This window comes from Oryzias latipes, chromosome 18, assembly GCF_053564925.1.
Source record: "Oryzias latipes strain Hd-rR chromosome 18, Olatipes_Hd-rR_3.1".
NCBI classification, from domain to species: domain Eukaryota; kingdom Metazoa; phylum Chordata; class Actinopteri; order Beloniformes; family Adrianichthyidae; genus Oryzias; species Oryzias latipes.
In genome coordinates, this window is record NC_136254.1 from 35,237,701 (window position 1) to 35,260,000 (window position 22,300).

The 22,300-nt window shown below is 43.7% G+C and overlaps 1 protein-coding gene across 5 annotated transcripts in view; it reads left to right on the forward strand.

Annotated features, from left to right (window-relative positions):
* The first annotated feature begins 828 nt into the window (after window positions 1-828).
* The window catches only part of LOC110014393 (ICOS ligand-like), a 133,849-nt gene continuing 112,377 nt past the window's right edge, over window positions 829-22,300 (forward strand). The window contains exons 1-4 of one of the 5 annotated variants that reach the window (XR_013651294.1): window positions 852-1,813; window positions 3,487-3,847; window positions 15,212-15,544; window positions 15,712-19,104. Coding sequence is in view for 2 of the 5 variants with exons in the window: in XM_023965919.2 (XP_023821687.1) it covers window positions 3,739-3,847; window positions 15,212-15,544; window positions 15,712-15,926 (657 nt within the window). In the remaining 3 variants the exon portion in view is untranslated. Of the gene's footprint in view, window positions 1,814-3,486; window positions 3,848-15,211; window positions 15,545-15,711; window positions 19,105-22,300 lie in introns of those variants that run through there. The other 4 variants (XM_023965919.2, XR_013651295.1, XM_078936794.1 and 1 more) reach the window with 4 other exon arrangements.

A 22,300-nucleotide genomic window follows, 5' to 3' on the forward strand; every position in this document is an offset into this window, starting at 1 on the left:
GTCCTGTAGCCTGGGGGCCGGACGCCGGGTTCGCCAATGCATCTCGGCGCCGGGGAGGCACCTGTAGGGGGGCCTCCTCCTCGCCTGGCTGGGTGGGCGTTGCCCTCGCCCCCCCTCCTGGCCTGCTTGGGTCCTGTCGCCGGGGGCGCTCCTGGCCTGGGGGTCTCTCCCCCCCTCTCCTGCTCTGGCTGGGTAGGATCTGGTTCCCCTTATGAACACACGGTTCACTTCAGCATCATGCATGTGTCTCCACCCCCACGTGCACAGGTGCACACTGCTTCCTGTCTGCTTCACCCCTCCCCCTAACCCACAGTTATTGATGGACAGATGTCTTCAGATTTTCACCTTTGATGTAATATTCGTCTTTCCAGCAGATCTGGTATAATTGTTACAGCTTAAAATAATAACTTATTCAAATCAGTGCTTGTATTCCCACTTTCTCACGTCTCTTCCTTTTACTCTCTTCCACCCCCCCTCTTTCATTCTTTCCCTCTCCCTCCCCACACACACTAAATGTAACAAATAAATAAAAAACAATAAAACAAAAAGGGGTTTATACAAATCTACACTCTGGTTTCTGAAGTTCTATAACCTCTTTTTGTTATAGTAATATATATATATATATATATATATATATATATATATATATATATATATATATATATATATATATATATATATATATATATATATATATACATATATATATATATATATATATATATATATATATATATATATATATATATATATACATATATATATATATATATATATATATAGTTGGTGCGCTCTAGCGCAGGGGTTGGGGAGGATGCGGATGGTCCGAGTTGGAATGCAAATGGAGGTGCACCAGTCTATGTAGCTGCTGACTGTGTCCGTATATTCATCCATGTTTGGTGAAGCTGCTTTGAAGATGCTCATGTCTGTGGCCTCCAGGCAGCCTGTCAGTTCTTTCACAGCTTTGTCAGTCCAAGTCATTACAGTCCTGGTTGTGACTGGATCTGCTTTAAGCCTCCTTGTGTATGTGGGCTTCAGCAGGATGGCTAGGTGATCGCTCTTTCCGAGGTGAGGCTCGGGGGTGGCAGCATATGCATTTTTGATGTTGCTGTAACATTTATCCAGAATGTTTTTTCCCCTGGTGGGGAAATCAATAAATTGGTGGAATTTTGGAAGACTTTTCCGGAGATAACAGTGGTTGAAATCTCCTAGGATCACAAATGCAGCATCAGGGTAGTTGTTCTCATGCCTGCTGATCATGTTGTGCAGCTCCTGGAGTGCAGCTGCCTCGTTACCTGAGGGGGGAATGTAAACAATGATGCACTGCAGCTCCCTCGGTAGGTAGAATGGCCTACACTTAACAGTCAGATGTAACAATATGATTAAAATCCCCTTTCTACATCTGTGATTTGTGAAGGTCTAATTCCTTTGTCTTCATCGAATTTGTATTGATTCTAAGTTGTGCTATTTATGTTTTGGTTATAAAATTATACACACACACATACGTGTGTGAGGTGGGGATGGACCCCCGGGGGTTCGCCCCGCCCCCGTTGGGCGGTTTTCAGATGACTGTTGGCCAGGTGTAGTTGGAACAGCTTCACTGCGCGCGCGGCTGCAGCACTACTACTGGCCACTCTCTCTTCGATCGAGAACTGCTTTCTCGGAAGGTTGCCTAAAGTCGGGCAAATCTTTTAAAAACATTGTCGACAAAATATTTGTCTTTGCCCTCCCTCACGGCAGTATAACTACTGAAATAATTTCCCGGCTAAAACCTCGTTCGGACGGTTGTCAAAAACCACTTTTTTCGCAACAGGTTAGTTTCTGATTCTAATTTTGCCTCCTTCGTGTTTCTATATGTCTGTTTTCTTCATCTCCTGTAAATTTCACGACAAAGTACAATCTCGCAGATACTTTATTTGATCTCGCAATCCGCGTTGTGAATGCCATGAAAAGTCCTTAGGTGCGGAAAATGGGAACACGGAGCTCCTAGCTAGCATCAGCCACGTCACATGTGTAGCTCCTAGCTACGTGAGCCCGTGAGGAGCAGAAAAACAAAACCAAAAATCTACAACAGGACAGCAGTTCACAGTTCCTGCTCTGGTGCGTGGCAAAACCTCAGGCCCGGTCTGTAAACCCCTGATAAAACAGGATCTTCCTCTGCCGTGATCCACACTCAGCTCGAGCTGATTCACGCTGCTCCCTGAGCTAACCGGCTTTCTCACAGGAAGCTAGCACCATGCTAACCAATGAGTTCTATCACTAGAGGAGACACGCCCGCTTTAGAAGCCTGGCCGACGGTGGCGGAGCGCGACGCCATCTTGGTGAGGTCGACGACGCCCACATGACATTGATTTCCATTGATTTTAGTGGTGTCTAAGTAGCTTTTGTAAACTGTGTATATTTTTAGATTTAAATATATTTATACATATATATAAATATATTATATTTTATGTATATAATATATATATAGATACATCATTTGTTGTTGTTAAAGAAGAGAAACAGTCAGCCTTAAAAGCTCAAACTTGAATGAAAATGCAGAATGAAAATGCATTGTTGCAGGACTTCTTACAAATAAAAAAAATACTAGAAATTTTTTTTAAAATTAATTTCTAAACATTTAGAAGTTTTAGACCTCTTTGACATGCAATTTAAATTATTTAGAAAAACCCAACAATAAGTCAATAATAATAATAATAATAAATCAATAGTAAGTCAATACAAACAATAAATTAAAAACAAATAATAAGTCAATAAATAATAATAAAAATAATTATATTATTATTATTAACAATAATAATAATAGTAATAATAATAATAGTAATAATAATAATAGTAATCCAAAAGTGAACAATAGATTTTCCCTAAAAAAACAATCTGGCCTCTTATCTAAATGTGTTTCCACAAATGTTTTGAACAGCCAGACTGTATTACTAGTTGGTACCACAGTGATCCATCTGGGTTAACTCTTTTGATAGCTAAGATCCACTTTTTCCTGAAGTCTGAGTCCATTGGAAACCTTACTCAGTCACTGAGTCAGAAATGTATAAATCTGTATAAATAGCCTAGTATGCTGTATACAAGTTTAGCAAAATAAAATGTACACTTATCCCATGAGGAACCACGTGATGTCTCCTCTAGTGATATAACTCATTGATGCTAACCACACAACTTCCTGTTATACCCTCTGCAGCATGGCTGTAGTGAGTAGCGACACCATCAGGTGACTCCCATTAGACCAGCTTCCACCGGAATGTTGTGTTAGTGTGCAGGTCTGGTCTGTATTCTGCTTTATTTTGTAATAATCAACATATTTATTTTATGTCCCTGTATCCTTCAGGGTTAATGTTCACATTATAACTTGAGATGTTTTCATAGAGGTCATTAAGTTCATACTTACTTTTTAAAATAGTACCATCAATCAATGTGACTTATTTAGAATCCACTCATTTACTACACAATAATTTCGTTTTTCCTTTACAACAGTTTCCTCCGACTGGATTACAGCGCAGAAAACTACAAGAATCCAACACTGGAGGATCATAAATAGTTGTTTCAATGAGAATCTCAATGATGGAATGACAGACACGTCATTTTAGTTTTTATATGTTGTCAACAGGAAAAGAGGAGAAGTCTCAGACTGAAGCCGCTAATAACGTCTTAACAGAGTTGATCAAGTGTCAGGAAGATAAAAACTGTCCTCAAGAGGAAACAGAAGAAGACATTTGTAGTCCAAGTATGAAGAGGACCGGGCTTCTCCTGGAGACCACAGCTGGATCTCCAAGGATGTGGTTCCTCTGTTCTGTTCTCCTCCTTCTGTGTGGTTCTGCTGAGTCCACAACACCAGGTGAGATTCTTTTAATTAGTTTTCTCGTTTCACGTGTCAAACGTCAGAATAATGAAGTAAATGTTTTATTTTTATTAGAACATCAAAAGATGACACATATTCACATAACTACAACAGAAAGACATAAAAAGGAAAAAAACAATAAAAATAACATTTGAATTGTAGTTCACAATACTACGGATTGTCATACAACATGTTGTTTTCAATGAAAGTGAACAGTTTTATTGCCTTTTTGTTTTTCATTAATGTCAGAGATTTAAAATATAAACTGATCTCTTTATGAAATGTATTGAACAAGGGTTTGATTTTTATAAATCGTATGAATGAAGAATTTCCCAGAAAACTACTCTAAATAATAAGATGTGTGTTTTTGAATAGCAATAGGAAAAGGAAACTTTGAGGACCACCAAGAAAAAAAATCCTACCAAAAACTGTAAACATATAAACAATCAAAAACCAGATGATCAAGTGTTTCAATATTTATGTCACAGAGAGAACCGCTATTTTCTGGAAAACCTATATATATATATATATATATATATATATATATATATATATATATATATATATATATATATATATATATATATATATATATGTATATATGTATATATATATATATATATATGTATATATGTATATATATATATATATATATATATATATATATATGTATATATGTATATATAGGTTACTACTATTACTACAATTCAATTTAGCAAAAAAACTAAAATTAAGAAAATAAAATGGTACAAGTGATAAGCAGAGAGAAACATGACAATATAAAATTATTTAGGTAAAATTGAATATTTATATGAAAAATCAATACCAAGTAGAGTGCAAACATGTAGAGCTGAAACAATTCCTCGAGTTAATCCTTCAGAAAATGGTGCTGCTGTCAAGGTGAATGTTTGTCTCCTTTTAGTCTAGACCAGTGTTTTTCAACCAGTGTGCCGTGGGAGATGGTCAAGTGTGCCGTGGGAAATTGCCCTCATTAACTGATTTAACATTTCCCATCTCCAGGATTTCAGCTCTCTGTTCATCCAAACAGGCCCTGATAAAACACTGAGGAGTTAGGAATATAAAAGATCGTAGAATACTTTTTTTGCGTTTATTTAAATCTATTAAAGACATTTTGATAAGAATGACGTTACCACGATTCAGCTGCAGCTCCGGCTGTATTTTGGAAAAGTCCCGCCCCTTTAACTGTCTCCACCAATCATTCTTGAAGGCTTAATCACATGTCATCAGTCTGACCAATCAGAAGTGGTTAAAGTCTTCACTTCCTTGTCCCGATTTAGCTCGTAAAGTCGCTCAGTTCTAACAAAAATCGTCTTTAGCGGTGTAGCTTTCCACAGAATCCGGTATCAGACCGTGGAACAAGTGAACAAAACAATGAAGCTCCGAAAAGCGATCTTTTGCCGTTTTATGCACTACATCTCCCATGATGCATTGGGTTGTGTGAGTGACAGCGCACAAGGAGATCTGTTGTTAAACGTCTTGAAACCAAGGAACACACATTAAACTGTTTTTAAATCTTCTGACTTAACTTTTATTGCATCTTTTAGAAAAAAACAGCTGCAGTTTCCAGCTTTTTCTGCAACAATTATCTCAAAAATGCATGTGAGATTGTGGAGGGAGGGGCTGTAGATCAATACAGACTGAGTTTCTCCTTTTTTTTTTTTTTGGATCCTGGTGTGCCGCGGGATTTTTTTTAAGGTTAAAGTGTGCCGTGGCTCAGAAAAGGTTGAAAAACACTGGTCTAGACTATAAAGTGTGACTTAAAACACAGCTGGGACTTTAAGTAGGGAAGTAACCTTTTTATTTTGGATAAGTGAAAACAAGTTTAGAATAACGATATTAGACAAAAACAACACAAAAGTTATATAAAACAAGACACAATTATTTAAACACAAGTCCAAAAAGGGAGTAAGAAGAAGAAAAAAATCTTATACTTAACTTTGATTCCAAGAGCGTGTTCATTTATTTATTATTCATCCCAGAAATGGGCGTTACATTGGTCTTGGGTATGATTAAATAAAAGCAACATTTGCTTTAACTTGTCTGCCGTTTGTACTTATTGCTTTCCTTAAGTAGGGTGGGGGGAAAAAATCGGGGGGGAAATCGGAAATCGAATTAAAAAAAATAAAATCAGAGATTTTATTTTTAGGCCATATCGCCCAGCCCTACTCACAGTAAATCTTATTTTTTCAAGTTTAAGATGGTAAAGCACATCTCTAATCCAATGTGATAAAGTGGGCGGGGCAGCATCCTTCCACTTAAGAAGCATGAGGCGTCGAGCTAACAAAGTTGAAAAGGTAATGATCCTCTGACCGCCTGCAGGCCCCACTGTTCATTCCAAGCAGAAATACAAGTGGGTTTAAAGTTAGTTTGACTCCCAAGATGCACCTGTGCCTCAGATATTTCCCCAAAAGCACTGTATTTTAGGGCAGTACCAAAAAGTGTGAATTGATGTGGCCTCTGATGATTTGCATCTGTTACACCATGGATCAATGTGTGGATACATTTTTGAGGTAATCTGACTGCAGTAGACAGTGTTTTGCACACATTGAAGAGTTGACGTTCCTCACGATATTTTCCCAATCTGTTTCACTAAGATCCTGCTCCCAGGATGTTTTAAGGGTTAGCATCGTGGGAGACTCTACGGCTGAGATCATGCTAAGCAATTTAGATACAGATTTCTTCTGAGTGGGATTGAAGATCAAAATGTTATCCAGAGTATTTTGAGGAGGTTTGATAGGAAACCCTGTTATAGAGGTCATAATGAAATGACGCAACTGTAAGTATCTAAAGAAATCTGAGCTCAGAACATTATATTTGTCAACCAGTTGCTGAAAAGGGGCAATAATTAATTATCAGAAAATAAATTGTTAAAGGTCTTCAAACCTTGTTGCTCCCACCTCTGAAATGCAGCATCCAACAATGAAGGTTGGAAAAATTGATTGGATTTTAATCGAGTTATGTACTACAGGATTATCAATAGTCAGAGGTTTGGCCAGTGGAAGTGTTGCACCAATGACTGATGGCAACTAATCAGGCCCAGCAGACAGTTTCTCCATCTCCACCCATGGCGGTCCAACGTCATTGGAGTAATGTACCCAGTAAGACATACAACACAGATTAGCGGCCCAATAATAATAGCGCAGGTTTGGAATTAAAAACCCATCATGCTGTTTTGTTTTCTGCAGATGTTCCTTGCACAACAGTTTCTTTTTGCCGTTCCATATAAACACTGAAATAATAGTCAAGTTTTTAAAGTAGCTGTTTGGGATGTATACGGAGATGCTCTGAAATAGATAAAGAAATCTAGGTAATACAGACATCTTAACCACGTTCACTCTCCCAACTAGCGAGAGGCAAAGGGGAAACCATTTAGCCAGGTCCTGTTGCATTGTCACCTGCAGTTTCATTCATCTTTAAAAAAAATCACAGGGTTTTGTGTTACAATTATTCCTACATAAACAAAGCTAGCTCTTGTCAGCTTAAATAGGAGAATAATTTTCTTCATGACTGATGTCTCAGACATGTTAAGTGGCATTAACTCACTTTTCTGCAGATTTATTTTGTAACTGGAAACAGTTCCATCCTTACCAAGAAGATCTAAAATATGAGGGATAGTGTCTTTAGCCTTAGATATAAACAGCAGGAAGTCATCCGCATAAAGAACTAACTTATGCCAAGGCTCCAGACTAACTTCTTTCACTAGGAGCACTGTGGCCCCCCAACTGAAAATCTTAGGGCAGTGATGAAAGTCTTCCGGGAATTCCCGGAAATCCGGGTTTTTGAGCAAACCGATCGTGCCTTCCGGGAAATAAAGACCTGGGGCCTCATTTATAAACGTTGCGTACGCACAAAAGAAGGCGTACGCCACTCTCTACGCAATAGTTGAGATTTATAAAAAGCAAACTTGACGGGAAAATGTGCGGTCCTCCAAGCTCTGACCCAGGCGTACGCACAAAAACGGGTGAAATGAGAAACGGCGACACCGTCGGCAGATGGAAGAAACACGTGAAAGTGACAGTGTGTGCCAAATCGTGCTGGCATGTGCTGTGCTACACAATGTGGCACAGCTTAAAAACGTGCCTCTACCCCCTGGCGCTGATTGCTGTGTTGGCCCCGACCCTGAACCCCATCCCCACGCATTTGAGCCATTTGCTGCTGCTGTGCGCCAGCGTTTGGAAGGGATGCGTCGCTTGTAAAGAACAACAAGAGGTGTGGAAAATATTATTTATTCAAGAATTCCCTCATCGTGCAGTTTATTTCAGTCAGGGCGATCTTGATTTCGCCCAACTCCTTGGCCACCTCTCTGAGTGAACTACTGACTTCCCTCTGCATTTCAAGGACTGCATCGGTGAGGACACGTCCACTGCTGGAGGGTTGAGAGCCTCGTGCCGTGGAGACGCTGGGTCTAGAGGGCTGCTCAGAGGGCTGCTCAGCTGCAGCATCGTAACCACTGGCCCCGCTGGAACACCCAGCAACTAAAATAAAATTGTTCTATATTAATAATCTGTAATTGTGTAGCCTGCATACATGTGACTTGACTGCATTCATTTCAATTATTTCTCTTACCTGTGTCATCCGGTGCGTCTGGCGCGTCGGCGTCCCCCTCCGCCACAGTCACCACAGTCACCGAGTGACGGAGGGGGAAGGGGACGCCGATGAGGGGGACTTAATAGGGATTCCCCAATAATAGCGGCCAGTCTCTCATCAAGAGGGGTCAGATCCGGTGTGTGTGTCACAACAAAAACTTTGTGTAACTTTGTGTTAAGAGCTCGGCTCGTCTGGTACGAGGATCTGTGCCAGCTCCATTGACGGGTGGAATGATGCGTTCCAGTAAGTGAGGCGGAGCGGCCTCCACCCGAACACGTGTGACTGTCGAACACTCATTTTTCCTCCAGAACATTTCTTTTTGCTAGCAAAACTGCGGGACTTGGGTTTGAACTGTGGGTTTTTACACGGCTACACAAACAAACTATTATATGATTGTTTTCCTGGTTTATATTAGAGGGCAGATTGTCTTGACATTTAATACCCCAGCCGTAGAACGCCGTTGTGACGTTCCCCTCGCTGAGTGGAGGGTGAATTGTTACAAGGGAGAGGAAAAGCAGGTGGAGAGGCGAGGGAGGGGCTTTGGCTTCAAACTCTTACAGATTGAAACACGGGCGTCAGACTTAGACGCAGCTTTCACTGCGGGAGTTGAAGCAGAGACTTTCAGAATCAGAATCCTTTATTGTCATACGCACAGCTTTTGCACCGACATACGAAATTACTTCCAGTGCAACCCGAACAAGATCAGACATACAACAAATACACATACAGTTCGAGTTTTACTGAGGCAGCTGCAGCAAATACGCACCTTTTTTCTTAGGATGGGTAAATATGGTTACAATAGGTGACAAAAAAAAGTCGTATCTCAACACTGTGATACAATGTGTAGATACAAGAAAAAAACACCGTCTGAACACAGAAGCACATATTCTCACGGCCACGCAGTACACAAGGATCACTGGGAAGGGTGGATAAGGGGGTGGGCCCCCCCCCTGTGTTACACTCCGGTCGCAGCTGCCCAGGGCGCTCGTGTCTCCAGGAGTGCTCACTCGGGGGCGGGGGATGAGTTCCGAGGAATGTCGAGGTCGAGTGGGGGTGGGTGGGGGGTGAGCAGCAGCATCGGCCTTCAGCACTGCGCCGGTTTTCACACTCTGAGAGCGAATGATGTTTTGGTTGGAGCCAAGGAGTCTCAGGGGGGGTCCGATTAGATTAAATTTTCCGGCGCCAGCAGATTGTTTGTTCTTCCTGGCTGTGTCCTTGACTGGTCTTGCGCTGAGAGGCAGATTTGATCCAAAATGTGGGCAATTTAGACCAGTCTAGCCTCAATTCGGGCAGAAACGCGCTCCAAGCTGGTATCCATCTTCTGCACAAGTTCAAAGATCGAGAGCATCCTGCTTAAGTGGGCAAGACAAGCACAGAGCTTTTGATCCACTTGTGAAAGTTTCTCGTACTGAGTCTCTCCTCCCCGAAGAATCTTACTCCAGAGCTCAGACGAATCGCCTCTCTCCGTCTTCTGCTCCTAGACTGCCTGATAGATCAGAAATCCTCCGATCCCAATGATGAGGAATCCAACTATCATAAATCCAAAGAGGTACACATCCTCAACGTCTTCCACAGACAGCTGGGCCAGGCACGCCAGCCTCCACTTGCTCCATGGATCGATGGTGTATCCAGCCGCGTGGGTGCCGTCTGGGCAGGAAGGGTCCGCTCTCCCGTTCCTTAGTGTGGAAAAAACTCTGTCGATCGAATTCAAAGACCAGCTGATCAGATCCATCTTTAGAGTGTAAAAAGAGCAGGAGTAGCAGCAGGCAGAAAGATGCAGCTCCAGGGAAGACAGACAAAAGCTGGGGGGGGGCTGATACAGGAGTAGCGAGAGGAAAAGCGTCCGTCCTCGACAAGAGCTAAGTCGTTTCATCCTTTCTGGGATGATTTTATGAACTTAGACATGGAAACATGATTACCAAGCAGAACTCTCCAAAATAATAAACCTGATCTCTCCACATTTTCCGTGTCTACCATGCATTGATAAACACATCGCTCCATGCAGCCATCAGACAATTACTTTAGCTGGTTCAATTCATATCGCCCGGTACTGCGAGATTTGCGTTGGCTCCCGTGGGACCCGGCGGGACCCAATCCCAATGCAGCCCTCTACACTGAAGCACTCATCCTGGCAGCTCAGGAACAAGCCCTGAGCACCAGAGCAATAGAGGCTCAGATTTACCACACCAGACAAGACCCAAGGTGTAGATCTACCACACCAGACAAGACCCAAGGTGTAGATCTACCACACCAGACAAGACCCAAGGTGTAGGCTGTGCAAAGAGGCGCCTGAAACAATCCAGCCCATAACTGCAGGATGTAAGATGCTGGCAGGTAAAGCATACATGGAGCGCCACAATCAAGTGGCTGGAATAATATATAGGAACATGTGTGCAGAATATGAACTGGAAACCCCAAGGTCAAAATGGGAAACACCTCTGAAGGTGGTAGAGAATGAGAGGGCAAAGATCCTGTGGGACTTCCAGATCCAGACTGATAGGATGATAATGGAGACCCAACCAGACATTGTAGTGGTGGATAAAGAACAGAGGAAAGCCGTTGTGGTGGATGTGGCAGTGCCAAGCGATGGGAACATCAGGAAGAAGGAACATGAGAAACTGGAGAAATACCAGGGACTCAGAGAAGAACTGGAGAAAGCCTGGAAAGTGAAGGTGACAGTGGTGCCTGTGGTAATTGGAGCACTCGGGGCAGTAACCCCCAAGCTGGAGGAGTGGCTACAACAGATACCTGGAAAGACCTCAGACCTCTCAGTCCAGAAAAGTGCAGTGCTAGGAACAGCTAAGATACTGCAGGACCCTCAAGCTCCCAGGCCTCTGGTAGAGGACCCCAGCTTGGAGGAGAAACAATCCACGGAAGGGTGAAAGGGGCAAGTTTTTATATATTTATTTATATATATATATATATATATATATATATATATATATATATATATATACAAACACACACAAGCAAAAAATAAAATACACAATAATATTTAAAAAAACTGTTAGAAATTAAAAGCTTAAAAAATAAACAAATAAAAATTATACAGCCCACATATAAACCATAGTGAGATGAAAAGTGGGTGTGCATCTTAGGTAGAGTTTCCCAGAATCTTATTGACAAAGTCAGTAGCTGCTGATGGCTCAGTAAACTTACGTACTGTCCCGTCTGGAAGGGTGAGATGGAAAGATGGAAATCTTTTTGCCCTGGAAAAGGAGAGGTGTGTTGGCCCCCGCCTGGCGTGGCATCTTCTCTTTAATATGAAAATAGTGCACCCTAAAAAAAAAAAAAAATTAAAGAGAATAGTGCACCCTGACCACCAATGTACAAAACTGATGTTCTCGTCAATGTGTCCGTCTGGCTGAGCAGATATAGGTGCAGTTAGATAGACGGACGGATTAATTGTCCACTGGGGAAAGTTGTTTTCATATTAAAACATTTCTTCATAAGCTACAGAATTATGGTATTCATGCATATGCCTTTAGTTTGTTTTATTTTTGATAAAACAATGTATGGCGTATGTCTCAACCATTCAGAAAGCAACAAGAAATTACATTTGCGCGGAACAATTTCCCATTTCCACGTCGATTATTACCGACATCTGTAGCTTGTCAGATGTGATTAAATGGAGGGAAATAAAATGCCCCATCACAATGCGTAATGACGCACAATGGCTGATGTTGTGCTCTTGGAAGATGTGGCAAATGAAAGAATTCGGAGTGAACGCATCTTTAGACAGCAAGAAGACTTGCTGGCAAACGAGGACGAGTGGTTTAGGAGCCGGTTCCGACTTCCTCGAACCGTCCTGTTGGACCTCTGCGGGCTTTTGGGGGGGTGTCACCCGGTGCATCTGGCGCGTCAGTGTTCCCCCTCCGCCTCAGTCACCACTCCACTTAATAGGGATTCCCCAATAATTGCTGTCAGTCTCTCAACAAGGGGGCCAGCTCCGGTGTACCCCCCCCCCCCCCCCCACCCGTTTCAGACACACTCTGGCGATGCAGCGCCAGACGTTTTTTTGCCTCGACTTTGATGTCCGACCTTTTCTTTTTTATTTAACCACGGTCCGAGGTTGTGAGGCTACAGCATTTTCGGCGTCTGCCACCGTCTGCCGCTCACGTGACTTTCTGGCATTAGTAATGCCCACACTGTGCCCTCCAAACAACATTTTTCTCCTCTTTTCCACCTCGCCAACGATAACTTCTACTTCACATTGAGTGAAGTTACGTCTTTTTGACGTGGGCGTGTCATAAAGCCGCAAAAGCTGGGCTGCATTTAGATTGGTTGTGATTTATTAAGGGAAAGATGCGTAGGATGTGCGTGCGCACGGTTTTATAAATCCAAATATTTCTGTGCGTACGCACGTCCTATGTTTAATCCATACGCCACCTCTGAAGCAAATCCTACGCAAAGTTTTATAAATGAGGCCCCTGGTCATCACTGCACGTTGTGGCTGAAAGCTCCAGATCTTTGATGGTGGCTCCCTGAGAGTTGACAGTGGCTTGTAAGGAATATACAGCAGCTTTGAACTCCTCTTTCACGAATGACGGACTACAGATGAAAAATAGCTTTTGGGCTAATTCTGGCGCATTGCAGCTTCTATCAGCTTTTATTGTGCACTGTTCCTGTTAAAAAAAAAATAAAAAACACAACGTATGAGTAACTGCATCGATCTTACTGTCCAGCTTATCACAAATGTCCCGCTTCAGAACCTCCAGAGCCCTGGTAAATGTGACTTCATTGAGCGGTTCCTCCGTCATAGCTTCATCCACACGGCGGTTTTCATTTTCTCGTGAAAATTAAGTAGTGGTCTAAGTTAGGCTGGGTGGCTGTTGGAGTTCCACTTAGGGTTGGGCGATGTCCCTTAAATTGGCAGTCGATGATGTTTGCAGTAAACCATTGGGATGGACGATGATATCGTCGGGGGGGGGGGATATTTTTTCGTTATAATATTATTATTATTCATTATTGTACTTTATTACTGTATTTATTTTATTTCCCGAATAATGACTCATCCACAATAATCCAGTCTAAACTGAGGGAAGTTACTTTAACAGAAATGAAGAAATAAATAAAATAGAAAAGAAGTTGTCCGCGCCTGCACTAAATTAGTCAGGTGGACCGGACCGGTGGAGCGCGCCCTTACAGCTTTGTGTTTGAGGGGAAGGGAGGATGCTTTGTTACGTGTGGGTGACTTAGGACTGCGATCTGTCCCACAGCTCTACGTGAACGAGCGACCGAATTTAGGAGAACCGGGTGTCCCGGTAAAAGTGTGTGTCCGGTCAAAGCTCGTAGCGCCAGCTCGCACAGCGGCTTTGGGCCGGTATGTGTGCTTCAAAGCAGAAATGTCTATGAGTCCTTAGAAACCGTTCAAACAATCACGTGGATTTGTGTTTCCAGTCGTGTCCTGACTAAATAAAGGTTGATGTAGTTGTTGTTTCTCTTTCGGCTTTTCCCATCAGGCGAACAAGTTGCATGTAAACTTGGCTATGTTTTACGCCGGATGCCCTTCCTGATGCAACCCTCTCAAAGCAACCGGGCTTGGGACCGGCACAGAAGTAGAGAAGGGAACAGGGAGCAGCCCGGAGTCGAACCCTGGTTCCACGGACGCAAGGCGCCGCAAACCAGCACGAGCTAAACCGACTCCCAAATAAAGGCTGATGTTATTCCCACATATTTACGTGAAGCCAGGATGCAGATTGCAAATTTCCCGCATGGATTTATGTTTATCCAAAGCTAATGTTGTTAGCATGTTAGCATACTGCTAATACGGGCTTCTTTCTGGCTCCGTTCTTCAACAGAAAAAGCTTTGACCAAACGGATTAAAATGAAAATGGTGAGCAAACAGGCGCCTCATAATAACCGTAACATTAATAAAAGCATGTTTAGGAGATCATCTAGTATATTACAGAGCTGGCGTATCTATGTATGTAGCAGCTGTTCAGCAGAACTCATTTTCTCTTCCTGTATTACAAACACTACTGCGCATGAGCGAATGATTTATTCTGATCTGAAGTGTGACCATGTGAACGTTTGTTATAATCTGAAAAAGGTTTTCTGGGCCCATGTACACGGTTGGATTCTAATCCGACCATTGATCTCATCAAGATATTTTGCTCATGTAACCGCAGCTTATGGTGTCGACTCGCAGCGTGGCGGGGGCGTGGCATCACGATGGTGTCTCTACTTCGTGATGTCAGTCACCCATCTCGTCCATCAGCACTACCAGTAGTTCCACTAATCTTCAATGAACTGGAGTTCCATGAACGCACCATGCCGCGTGTGGGAGGAGCTACCAGCAAATGTTTTTAGCCTAATAGCCACATGGAGTGGTTTCTGTATTTATTCACGCCATTATCCAGCGAATGACGGGGTAAAATGGGTAAAATTGAAAATAATTTAGTTGAAAATTATTACTGAAAACTAAATTAACTATTATTACATCTATTAGAAAAAACAGCTGCAACTTCCAGCTTTTTCTGCCACAATTATCACTAAAATGCACGTGAGATCATGGAGGGACTGTAGATCAATACAGACTATGAGTTTCTCCTTTTTTCATTTCTGGATGGTGGTGTGTCGTGGGATGATCTCTTAGAAACAGGGTGGTCTCATCAGCGAGTTCACTGACATGTTTGTCTGACTGGATCTTTGTTCTGAGGATCCAGAAAGTTCTAGATCTCCTCACTTTAGAGACAAAGTCCTCTGAGATGCTGATAGGAGCTGAATGTTCTCTGTGTTCTTCTCCTGCAGATATACAGATCAAAAAGAAACCTGGAGATAACGTCACTCTGATGTGTGAAGATCCTGAATACAAGAAGGACAGCTCACTTCTAGAGTGGAGAAGAAATGATTCTAAGATTCTGTTTCTGTTCAAAGATGGACGACCGTCTCCATATGATCCACATGAATCTTTCAGGAACCGAGTGTTTCTGAATGACAGTCAGATGAAGGATGGAAATCTGTCTGTAGTTCTGAAGAACGTGACCATGAATGACACTGGAACATACCAGTGTAACGTCACACATGAAAATAAAGATCCTCTGAAGCTGATCTCCACCGTCCATCTGTCCGTGGTTCCTTCAGGTGAGCAGCGTGAGTCTTTGTGTTCCTGCTTGATGTCAGAGTAAAGGTCTCAGATCAGACGTGTTTTCTGAAGATGTTGTTGATGAGACTCTGCAGGAAGCAGCTGCTCTGATGAGGAAGAGGAGAGGATTCTGTTCTGCACTCATCATCCTCTCTCTCTCCTGCAGGAGGATTGAGTCATGGAGGGATCATTGGGATTGTTCTGTCAGTTCTTGCTGCTGCTGTCGTTCTTGTTGTTGGTCTCTGGAACTCCAAGAAGAAAAAAGGTCCAAACCAAAGTTCCAGAGGTTCCAACAACCAGCAGGACATTGAACTTGGTCGTCTAAACTCAGATTCTGATGCAGAGAGAAACAACAAACACATATCAGCCTCATCTGGATGAAGTGGGACAGATGTTCAGAGGTTCTTCTCTGAGAAAAGATGCAGAAGACGAGGATGAAGATGCTGGTCTGTCTATAGTTCTGTTTACTTCTGCAGTCTGGTGCCTTTTTTCAGTTCAGTTTTGCCAAATGTGGGTAAATCTTTGATGGTGATCAGATCTTTGTTTTCATTCTCTGATCCTGGACGTATTTCTCTACAAAGGTTTGAACTTTGAGAGTTTAAACCAGAGAGAAAGGTGTGAAAATGTTCCTCAGTGTCTTCCTCATGGTAGAACACCAGAGACTGAAACCAGAACCAAAAGCCTTCCAGCTGGGTTTGGGTCTGAACCACCCAGAGGTTCCAGAGTCCAGCTGGTTCTGCAGCTGGACTCTGGAAGAACAAATGTCTCACAGGAGACTGAAACTGTTCCATTCCAGTCTGGACGGTCGTAGATCTGTCTATAAGCTCTGCAGGAATCTCTGGATCCAGCAGACTCCATTGGTGCTTTGGTCCAAACCAACAGAACCTTCTCCCTAAACCAACAGAACCTTCTCCCTAAACCAACAGAACCTTCTCTCTAAACCAACAGAACCTTCTCTCTAAACCAACAGAACCTTCTCCCTAAACCAACAGAACCTTCTCTCTAAACCAACAGAACCTTCTCTCTAAACCAACAGAACCTTCTCCCTAAACCAACAGAACTTTCTCTCTAAACCAACAGAACCTTCTTCCTAAACCAAGTCTCCTCTTTGACTGAAACGTGCCAGCATTAAGGGATGCCAATCATCCAGATAAGCTCCGCCCCCAGACGGCGCCATGGTTAACTGCACACAGCTGTTGATTTATTGATGCAGACTTTTAACTAAAGTTAATCATGGCGTCTCTGTAGCACAGACCCCCCCCCCATCTCTGTAATGAACTGTTAATATTCTTTAGGAAAACTTTAAGCTCCATATTTAGTCTTTTACATTTTCATTTTTACTTTATATATTTCTGAGTTTTTACATCTCTTTGACACTATAAAGATCTTTTTTTCTTTGTTCCTGAAATGATTGTTTTTTGTATTGAATGTGAGGAAAATGTTTCTTTGTTTACTGTGATGTAAAGTATTTAAAGGAGACACTAGAACAGACAGTTTACCCCCCTCCTGTGGTTGCCGTATGGAGTGGGCCCCCCCTCTTTCGGTTTTATTTGCACCTTAGACATGTAGGGCCCTTGGTAGGGGGGGTGCTTGGACATCACTGCCAGCAAGCAGCGGATGTCCTCCTAGCACCCTACCCGCCAATTTTAACCGCACCTTAGACATTTAGGGCCCCTTGGTGGGGAGGGTGAGGGGACGTCACTGTGAGTAATCAGGAGACGTCCCCTTAGTGCCCTACCCGCCAATTTTAACCGCACCCCCCTTAGTACACACACCCCTCCCCCCTCAATATATACATCCCAACATAAACACACACACATGCACACACACACTCTCTCAAACACACATACACGCACACACATTTTGCAAGGAAGGTGGGACCTAGGACCATCTGTCCCCTGCCTCTTCCCTGGTGGGGGGTACGGGCCCCTTTGCAACGGCGGCTGTGTCCCCGGGGTGCTGGCTTCCTGGGCCCGGCGGTGCTCTCTCCGCGCGGTGGGGGGGTTCACATTACATCTGAGCCGGGGGTGTTCGTGTCCCTGGGGGGTGGGTTCTGGTCCTTGCTCCTGAGTGCTGGGCCCCGCCAAATTTCCAACTGTGGCCGAGCCTGGTCGGGCCATATTTACAACACCCCTTGTGGGCCCTCTTTTTTCCCCGGGGTTCCCCCCTCCTGGGCGGGGGCGGCGGGCCCCTGCCTCGCTCCTCCCTGGACCAACCGTTGGCCGGGCGGATGGCTGCCTGGAGTGCGGAGTGGGTCTCCCTTGGGGGGTCCTGGCCCGTACCTGGGGTTGGGGGGGGGGGATGCCCGGAACTCCTGGGTGGTGGTGGGGTGCTCGTCTGGGGCTGTGGGCGTCCTTCTCCGGTGGGGCCCTGCGTTGGGTTCTCCCGGCGCGGCGGGGGGGCTGCTCTCCTGGTTGGGCTGGGGCGGCGCCCTCTTTCCCTCCGTGCCTCCCTGCTCTCTGGCTCTGGGGGCCTTGCGGCGGCCCTGCTGGCCCTGGCCTGGGTGGCGGGCTTGGTCGCCCGGGCGGCGGTTGTTCCCTGCCGGTTCCCGTGTGGTGTTGGGGGGAATCCGGCTGCCGCTGCTGGTGCGGTGGGGGTCTTGGGGTGGGGATGGCTGGGCACTCTCCCTCCTTCTTTTCACGTTCCACCATCCATTTTAGAAGAACATAAACACTCACCTGAGCACAGGTGTCAGCTCAACAGACTGAATGACTGAAATATTTCACACTAGTTGGTTTTAAGGCATAAGTATGCGTGTGAACACTATCTGTTTTGTGTACATGTCGACAGGTAGACATTTTTGCAACTAACAGGTGTGTTTATAACATTTGAGTGTGTGTGTGGACAGGCTCCGCCCTTTTTTTTTGTTTTTTGTTTTTTTTTTTACATTTGAACCTTACCATAATGATTAACAACCAGTAAACTTGTTGCTTTATGCTGCTTCATGGTCTTATCCCCCTTCCCCTCCTATTATCACCCCCTACCCCCCCTCTCTCTAACGTCCCTCTTTCTTCTTCCCCTCTTTCCTTTTCCGTCCGGTCCAACACCAAAGATTTTCAGACATGTTTGAAATTAATAAAGTTTGGCCTCAATTACAAAAGGGGTTTATTCAGACATACCTTTGGTTTGTCTGAAGATTAATAACCCCTCTTGTTAAAGTAAAATATGTCCAACCCAAGAGGCCCTCAGCTCTCATCTGTCTGCCTAGCTGTTGGACAGGACAAGTTAAAAAAAAAAAAAAAAAAAAAAAAAAAAAAAAAAAAAAAAAAAAAAAAAAAAAAGAACAGACAGTTTACCAGAAGTTTTAGCACTTTTACGTCCGGTATCGTTCATGTGTGGATCAAGAAGCAGCATTAATGAATAGAAGCAATAAAGAAAGCAGAGAAGAAGCTCAAAGAAGACGCAGCTTGACGCAATAAAATATTGACCAGTGAAGCACATGGTCAATATGTTTTGTTTATTCCATTGTGAGTTAATGTAAATGTGAATTCTGAAAAGTGCAATCTGTTTTTCACTGTGAAATGTTTGGCTACATGAAAATAAACTGCCAAAAGCTCAGCAGTTGGAGTTTTTTCTGACGGGATTGAAGATCTGACCCACTATCATCTAGGTGTCCAAAGTATTTTTGGTGAGGGCCAAATACAGAAAAATGAGCAAAGGTCCGGGCCGCAGACAAGAGGTGACATATTGACAGATGATTACTGTGTATTTCTAACTCACCTATAATGTGGAGAACATTGCTCTCAGTGGAGCAGTGATGCTGATCTGTGCCACACGTCAAAATGAAACATTCACTCAGACAATGAAACCTCATTCCAACCAGGCAGTTCAGAACGGCTTTATTGAGCAGCTGAAGCCAGCAGATCTTTACATACGTAGCCGTTAGTGTGGTTGACTGGCAGAGTGCAGGATTTTGTAGATTATAAAGAGACGACTGTTTTCTCAGAAAAGTAGACCAAAAAAAAGGGCTTATGGGTGACAAACGAGGACAACTTTAACATTAAACGCAGACAATTTAAAAATCATTATTTGACAATTACACTATGTGACAAAATATGCAGCTATGAACGAAAAAAATTCCAAAAACAAAACAAGTTCTTTTTTACATAAAGGAAATACTTTTTCACAGTTCAGAATGCTATTTATTAAAATGCTCCGTCCTCCGAACACACAATTTATCGACCCCCCCCACACCTCCTCTCCGTGCTCACACACCTGCAGGCAGTGGCGGTTCTACCCTGAATTACTCCCCGGGCGAGACCCTCCTCTGGCGCCCCCCCCCCATAGAGTCACTTTGTCCATTTACTGTAACTGAAACTAAGAAATTGATATAAAAAAAGATGTTTATCAGAATTCTGCACTGCATTATAACAGTTATCGGAACATAAAAATTAAAAGACTATCAGCATGGCAAAAATACAGTTAGGAAATATTTAATCAAACACAAATAAATAATCTAAAATAAATATTATAAACTACAAATCACACTAATAATACACTAGAATAATTGTAACTGCAGCACTAAGAACAGAAAACACTAACTAAAACCTAACCTTTGTGGCCTTCCTGATGCAAGCTTGTCAATAACGTCATCATATGAAATCTGCTCCCCCCCTGAATGATTGATACTAACAACAGCAGGTTAGTGAGTTGCTCCTGAGACATTGGTGATCTCAGGTATGACTTGATCAACTGGAGTTTTGAAAAGCTAACAGCAGCAGCAGCAGCAGAAGCAGCAGCAGCAGCAGCATCAGCAGCATCAGCAGCATCAGCAGCAGCTGCAGCAGCAGCAGCTGCAGCATCAGCAGCAGCAGCAGCAGCAGCATCAGCAGCAGCAGCAGCAGCAGCAGCAGCAGCAGCAACAGCATCAGCAGCATCAGCAGCATCAGCAGCAGCATCAGCAGCATCAGCAGCAGCAGCAGCAGCAGCAGCAGCAGCAGCATCAGCAGCAGCAGCAGCAGCAGCTGCAGCAGCAGAAGCAGCAGCAGCAGCATCAGCAGCAGCATCAGCAGCAGCATCAGCAGCAGCAGCAGCAGCATCAGCAGCAGCAGCAGCTGCAGCAGCAGCAGCAGCAGCATCAGCAGCAGCATCAGCAGCAGCATCAGCAGCAGCAGCAGCAGCTGCAGCAGCAGCAGCAGCATCAGCAGCATCAGCAGCAGCAGCAGCAGCAGCAGCAGCTGCAGCAGCAGCAGCAGCAGCATCAGCAGCAGCATCAGCAGCAGCAGCAGCAGCATCAGCAGCAGCAGCATCAGCAGCAGCAGCATCAGCCCTGCTCTCTGGCTCTGGGGGCCTTGCGGCGGCCCTGCTGGCCCTGGCCTGGGTGGCGGGCTTGGTCGCCCGGGCGGCGGTTGTTCCCTGCCGGTTCCCGTGTGGTGTTGGGGGGAATCCGGCTGCCGCTGCTGGTGCGGTGGGGGTCTTGGGGTGGGGATGGCTGGGCACTCTCCCTCCTTCTTTTCACGTTCCACCATCCATTTTAGAAGAACATAAACACTCACCTGAGCACAGGTGTCAGCTCAACAGACTGAATGACTGAAATATTTCACACTAGTTGGTTTTAAGGCATAAGTATGCGTGTGAACACTATCTGTTTTGTGTACATGTCGACAGGTAGACATTTTTGCAACTAACAGGTGTGTTTATAACATTTGAGTGTGTGTGTGGACAGGCTCCGCCCTTTTTTTTTGTTTTTTGTTTTTTTTTTTACATTTGAACCTTACCATAATGATTAACAACCAGTAAACTTGTTGCTTTATGCTGCTTCATGGTCTTATCCCCCTTCCCCTCCTATTATCACCCCCTACCCCCCCTCTCTCTAACGTCCCTCTTTCTTCTTCCCCTCTTTCCTTTTCCGTCCGGTCCAACACCAAAGATTTTCAGACATGTTTGAAATTAATAAAGTTTGGCCTCAATTACAAAAGGGGTTTATTCAGACATACCTTTGGTTTGTCTGAAGATTAATAACCCCTCTTGTTAAAGTAAAATATGTCCAACCCAAGAGGCCCTCAGCTCTCATCTGTCTGCCTAGCTGTTGGACAGGACAAGTTAAAAAAAAAAAAAAAAAAAAAAAAAAAAAAAAAAAAAAAAAAAAAAAAAAAAAGAACAGACAGTTTACCAGAAGTTTTAGCACTTTTACGTCCGGTATCGTTCATGTGTGGATCAAGAAGCAGCATTAATGAATAGAAGCAATAAAGAAAGCAGAGAAGAAGCTCAAAGAAGACGCAGCTTGACGCAATAAAATATTGACCAGTGAAGCACATGGTCAATATGTTTTGTTTATTCCATTGTGAGTTAATGTAAATGTGAATTCTGAAAAGTGCAATCTGTTTTTCACTGTGAAATGTTTGGCTACATGAAAATAAACTGCCAAAAGCTCAGCAGTTGGAGTTTTTTCTGACGGGATTGAAGATCTGACCCACTATCATCTAGGTGTCCAAAGTATTTTTGGTGAGGGCCAAATACAGAAAAATGAGCAAAGGTCCGGGCCGCAGACAAGAGGTGACATATTGACAGATGATTACTGTGTATTTCTAACTCACCTATAATGTGGAGAACATTGCTCTCAGTGGAGCAGTGATGCTGATCTGTGCCACACGTCAAAATGAAACATTCACTCAGACAATGAAACCTCATTCCAACCAGGCAGTTCAGAACGGCTTTATTGAGCAGCTGAAGCCAGCAGATCTTTACATACGTAGCCGTTAGTGTGGTTGACTGGCAGAGTGCAGGATTTTGTAGATTATAAAGAGACGACTGTT